General features: G+C 40.9%; 1 protein-coding gene across 1 annotated transcript; it reads right to left on the minus strand.

The window, feature by feature from the left end:
- Positions 1–2,004: 2,004 nt before the first annotated feature.
- LOC132701403 (uncharacterized) lies at positions 2,005–3,885 on the minus strand. The gene is made up of 2 exons (XM_060669285.1): positions 3,088–3,885; positions 2,005–3,000 (listed from the first exon to the last, which is right to left on the minus strand). The coding sequence occupies exons 1-2, from the start codon at positions 3,883–3,885 to the stop codon at positions 2,005–2,007; spliced, it is 1,794 nt and encodes a 597-aa protein (XP_060525268.1).
- Positions 3,886–5,913: the final 2,028 nt, after the last annotated feature.

Genomic DNA, 5,913 nt, shown 5'->3' on the forward strand with positions numbered 1-5,913 from the left:
TCTCGACGCTTAAACAAAGAACAAAAATCATTACAAATACATACATATAAAATCTCTTGGGAGATTTAATTTCGCGCCCACTTCGCGTTACCACTTTCTTAGCGGGTACTTTGCTTTCAATCACTCCCGAATTCGCGACACTTTTTTCCGCACTTTCACTTGCTGCTGCTGAAGGTACTGGATCGTTGTTGGTCTCGTCGTTTTGCTGAAGGTGTGTCGATCTGTCACTCGTCAGGTTGAAAATGGAAGGCTCTGAACACTCCAATGGATAAAGACGCTGTATGGGTAGTAAGTATTGGCCTTTACGTGAGATAACCTTGACCAGGCGAACCTTGTTATCTTTACCACGTATCACTTCAGCCACTCTCCCCATTGGCCAATTTATGCGTTTATCCTGATTATTCCCTATTAGAATGACTTCTCCCACCGCTTTCTGCCGACGTCCTTGACGCTTTTGCAATAGTTGAAGCTGTCCCAAGTATTCGCTGCGGAATCTTTTTTGCAGGTCTTCTCTTAACTTTTCTTAAGTTTTCCGGTCAGCGTCATCAAAATCAGGAACAGCACCCTCCGTCAGGTCTCTTAAAAACATCATCGGTATTAACGGAGTTAGATCGTCCGGATCATTCGATACGAAGGTAATAGGCCGTGAATTTATGATGGCTTCGCAATCGCAAATCACGGTAGTTAAGTCCTCGTATGAGAGAGAAGCGCCTCCCAGCACTTTTCTCAATAGTGGTTTTAGGATCCCGATCAGTCTTTCCCAAAACCCACCCCACCACGAACCAATTGGAGGATTAAACCGCCACTTAATGCGTTCGACGCCACTTTTTTCAACAATTTCAAGTTTGTCCCATTGTCACTATAGATCGTCTTCAGCTGTCCCTGTCTGACAATAAACCGTCTTAAGGCTTGCATAAAGCTCGCTACTGATAGAGACATGCACAATTCCAAATGTACCGCGCGATAGATTGCACAGGTAAAAATGCATATCCACACTTTTTCGCCGGTTTTAATGTATAGCGGGCCAGTCATATCTACGCCGCTGACTTCAAAGGGTGCAGGATCGCGAATACGGTCCAAGGGTAGAGGTGGGGCGTTTTCATTAAACGGTCTACTGTTGTGCCTCCTGCACACCGCGCACTTGGATATTATTGCTTTTATTGCGCGTCTACTACCCAAAACCTAAAACGTAAAAGTCCATTTTCGTCTTCAAAGACGTCGAGAGAAGACAGGTGTCTATCATTTACTTCTTCAAAACACTAGCGTTGTTCAGGTAAAATAAATTCTTCAGCAGTAATCGGCCCCTCAAGCTTGCTGTTCCTGTTTCTTATATTATACATAAAACGATGTATCCAGGCTTGCATCCTTATCGTTTTAGTATATTTTGAAAAATAATTAAAGTGCCAATCTTCGGATTCATTGTCACCGCCGGCGTTGCCTCTTTGTTAACTAATGACGTAATTAGTTTTTTCTTTCTTTCCTGGGATATCTCTGCTTCGATTAAATCAAAATTCTCTATAGGCCAGTGGGCAACATCTTCGTACAGCCATTCAAGTCCCTCCCACCATTTTGATTTGAGTAGCTTCCTAGCAGAACATCCACGAGACGGTAGATCAGCAGGATTAGATACGCCCGGAACATGATGCCAATCGTTAGCTGAAGTTGATTTTCGCATTTCTTCCACCCGATTCCAGACAAACGTAACCCACTCCTCTTCGTGCTGTATCCAAAATAGAGTTGTAGAAGAGTGAGTCCAAAAAAATTCTTCAGCGCTAATTTTTAAATTTTCTTTAACACTATTAAATAAACGGAGCCCAATAACAGCAGCCATCGAACTCAAGTCTGGATATCGATAATTTCTTTAATGGTGCTACTCTTGACTTGGCTGTCAGTAAGTGTACGAAAACCCGTCCATTGTGTCCAATGCCCCGAAGGAAAACTGCAGCAGAAAACGCGATTTTACTAGCGTCGCAGAACGTGTGTATACTCCACTGCTTGGCATCTTCAAATCCTGCACCCGTCCATCTTGGAATTTTTATAGCCATCGAAAAGCTCTTTGATCCACAATCGAAAATTATTTGCCATTTCCTCCTCTACCGGGGTATCCCAACCTATAGATTTTTCCCAAGTCCGTTGAAGTAAAATCTTAGGGTACAATGTCGCAGGACAGGTAAATCCTATAGGGTCAAATATTTTCTGAGTCAATGACAACATAAACCTTTTTGTCACCGGCCTACTAAGCAGTTCGTCGGGGTACTGCAGGTCAACTTTAACACCTAATGTGTCTTCGGTAGTGTCCCATGTCATACCAAGTACCGGGGTGCCTTTATAATTGTCTTCTAGTTGCACTTGGTCTGTGTACTCCCACCCTCTTAATTCGAAAGCGCCGTCAGCCATTATCAGAGACGCCTCTTCGATAAACTTTCTTAAACTCTTCAAATCTTCGAGACTCGTCACACAATTGTCGACATAAAAACCCTTTAATAATCGCTGGACGGTTTCTACGGAATAATTTCCAGTCTCTTTTAGTTTTTTGTTCAAATGGTATTCTAATGTAGCCCCTAATAAAAATTGACCACTGTTTATACTAAAGACGACTCTGCGGTGTCGAAAAATCTTCTGGCCTCCATCTTGATCGACCCATAAAAATCGGAGATAATTTCGATCGGCTTCATTCATGATAATTTGCAAAAAGGCTTTCTTGATGTCGGATATTACCCCAATTTTATTAGCCCTAAACCTCAGCAAAATATTGGGAAGTTCCTCTATGAGGTTTAAACCTTTTTCTAAGCACTGATTTAGCGAGGGTTTTTGCTTTTCTTTTGCGGAAGCGTGGAATACCGGCCTTATTTTTGTCGTGCTCGACTCCTTGATAACCGGCCGGTGTGGCAGGTAGTGGGCCTCAGTAGGGTTCGTGTCATAAACTTCTTCGATAATACCCTCTTCAAGCCATTCATTAAAAATTTGGTCATATGACTCGAATAGCCCATCTTGATACAACTTTCTCACGGTGTTGTCAAGTCACTTCTTTGCAATCTTGTAGTTACTTGGCAACTCTGGATGGTTTTCTAGTCACGGTAATCGAACCTCGTACCGCGAATCGCTGTTTATTGTCACTGTCTTTAAAAAGAAATCCTTTGCTGCCAGAGCACTCTCTTTTCGCGTTCTCTGCACTGCTGGATCCGTAATATCCAGAGTTTCCAATTCCCATAAATAAGCCAAGGACGAATCGCTGATAAAAAGGGATAAAGCTGTTATAATCCTTGCGTTACTCTCTTCTGGCGGAATTTTCCCCATCAAAGTCCAACCCAAAAGAGTTTCCATTGCGACCAAACCACAGGTCAATATAAATCTCCGGCCCGTATACAACCTACCTGCGACATCTGCGCCAATTAGTACCTCAATAGGTGACTCATCTGAGGTATCGGAGAGTTTTATACCGCGATGTTTTATTTCTCGCGACCACGTGCCCTTAAAAACAGGTGAAACCGCAGTGCAGATGATGTCTTGATCTAAAGCTTCGAAGGTGCAATTATAATTGTCATGTCTTAGGCAAATATCATAACAATTATGCTGTCGCAAAATTTGATTTCCCCCAAATAAACCATGCATCAAATTAATTTTTTCTTTGGAGACGTAACCTAAACTGCTGGCCGTGGATGCGAGGATATATGACTTTTGAGACCCTGTGTCTATCAAGGCACGCACAGTCTCTGAACCCCTTGAACCTTCTAATTTTATGCTTAATGTTTGCAAAAATACTTGCGTGTTGGTACTATTCGCTAAAGTCTGATTCGCGCTCGCTCTCAGAATATGGCTGTTGTCAGGAGTCTCCGAGGGAATCTCGCTGGTTTGAGGCCGCTTTTCTGAGGTTCCTGGACACATGATTTCCGCATGTGATCTGCCACAGATAATACACCTTACTTTGGCGCGGCACCTTCGAGAAATATGTCCGACTTTTAAGCAACGATAACACGCACCTATGTCACTTAAATTTTTGCGTTTTTGTTAGTACGGTAATTTTTGCGCGCGAAAATATTTCGCACTCTCATGAGAATTATTATTACAAACAACGCATCGCGGTTCGCTGGTGTTATTAGCTAAACCAGTCGCAGTGGGAATAGGGTTAGAAGATACGATTTTATGACTATTTGCATATTTATTTTTAGCAACATCTCTAGGGGATTTACTCAGACCTAAACCAAACCCTTCTACAGCCAACGATATATGCTGTTCATTTTCAACTTCATTTTTCAGAAACACCATGAGATTTTTCAGGCGATTTTCTAGACTTCATTCTCCGCTACCTCCACTGACATCCAAAGATGACACACGTTGCCAAACACGAAGGTCTGGTGGAAAACACGATTCAATAAGTGGAAATAACATAGCCGCGTACTTATCCGCCGTAATACCGAGTGTTTCTAACGCACGTAATTGAGTCTCTATCATGTCGTATAGCATCGAGAGCTCAATTCTTTCACTCGACATAGCGTTACCTATAATTAATTTTAACAACTCGCGTACGTAAACTTCAATTTGAAGATCGTCTCTACCAAATCGCGCCTTTAAACAGTCTACAATCTTCGAATAGTTACTACCAATCGCGGGAAAACTGTCCACTAATTGTCTTGCCCGGCTCCCCGCAACCGTGGCCTGGATTAAATATTCGACCTTATCACTTAAATCCAAATTAAGGTCGTCGTCAATTTTCTTAAATTGGAACCAAAACGGAAGCCAGTCTTTAATTGTCCCATCAAACTTTTTAAATTCTAACACCGGTAACTTAAACTTACGCTTACCTTGCTCTATAGCTGTGTTTTTACCGCTACATGAGTGGTTAGATCTCACCTCGTTAGCCAACGCGGGTGGCTTGAGAAACTCCTCACAGCGCACACACAAATCACAAAACTTATGTTCGTAGGTGTCGTTACTTTCAGCCTCTGTCACCAAATCGTTTTCACTAGCGTCTTCTCCCAGCATGGTATTGTAAATCTCCTCATCCAGTTCTCATCAATCTTTCACTTTTCACGCGAACTTGTCTTCGAACAAAACTAAAACGGTAAGTCACTGTCCTGTCACGGTCGCCACTAAAATATGTCGCATCACCAAAACTACCCGTTTCAGCAACACGTCGATTCGTTGAAATAAAAGGCAGTATTTTTACACACAACCCTTTAATTCAGTAAACTCACAAAATCAGTAAAAAAACAAGTAACGTAAAAAAGTATGTACAGTAACAAATATAGATAATTAGTAATAAGTAATAAATTCAACAAGCGAAGCCTCGAATTCGTAAAAAAGAACCCGTCGGAAAAAAATTAGCTTCCGATGTTTGCCGAACCCTTAACGATACTAAAGTCCTAAAATTCAGTTTTCTAAAAATTAAAACACATCTATTTAACTCGGTCTTCGGTCATAAATTAATAGACAAGTGTTCGCCAGGCCGATCGTTACCATGAGTAAAGTCATAAACTTTGACTTTTGAACAGGATTGAGAAAAAACACGTGCATCTTAAACTGAAATTCCCCTTTTTCTAAAAAATTCCACAAAATTGTTCCCTATAAATATTTACTGGCTCAAACAATCACTGTTCTAGTTACAAAATTGTAACTAATATTTTGGCTTGCGCATTTCGAATTATGAGGTTTATTTAATTGTTAATTAATAAAAATTAAGAATTACCACGTAAAGTACGTGTAAATTTGTCTGGTACTACATATCGTTAAAGTTTAAACGAAGAAGTGAAAAAAATGTATTACCTTAAAGAGTTCCAACTTATTGTTGCGCATTTCTAAAAGTCTTTAAATGCTGTCAGTAAAGAGCATAGTTGTGGAATAGTACAGTCACTGTATTAATGAGCTAATTATGTCTTTAGAGGCATAACATGCACTGCGTAGAATGTAATAATA

Source organism: Cylas formicarius, unplaced genomic scaffold (assembly GCF_029955315.1).
Source record: "Cylas formicarius isolate icCylForm1 unplaced genomic scaffold, icCylForm1.1 PGA_scaffold_4__25_contigs__length_36172078, whole genome shotgun sequence".
Lineage (NCBI taxonomy): Eukaryota > Metazoa > Arthropoda > Insecta > Coleoptera > Brentidae > Cylas > Cylas formicarius.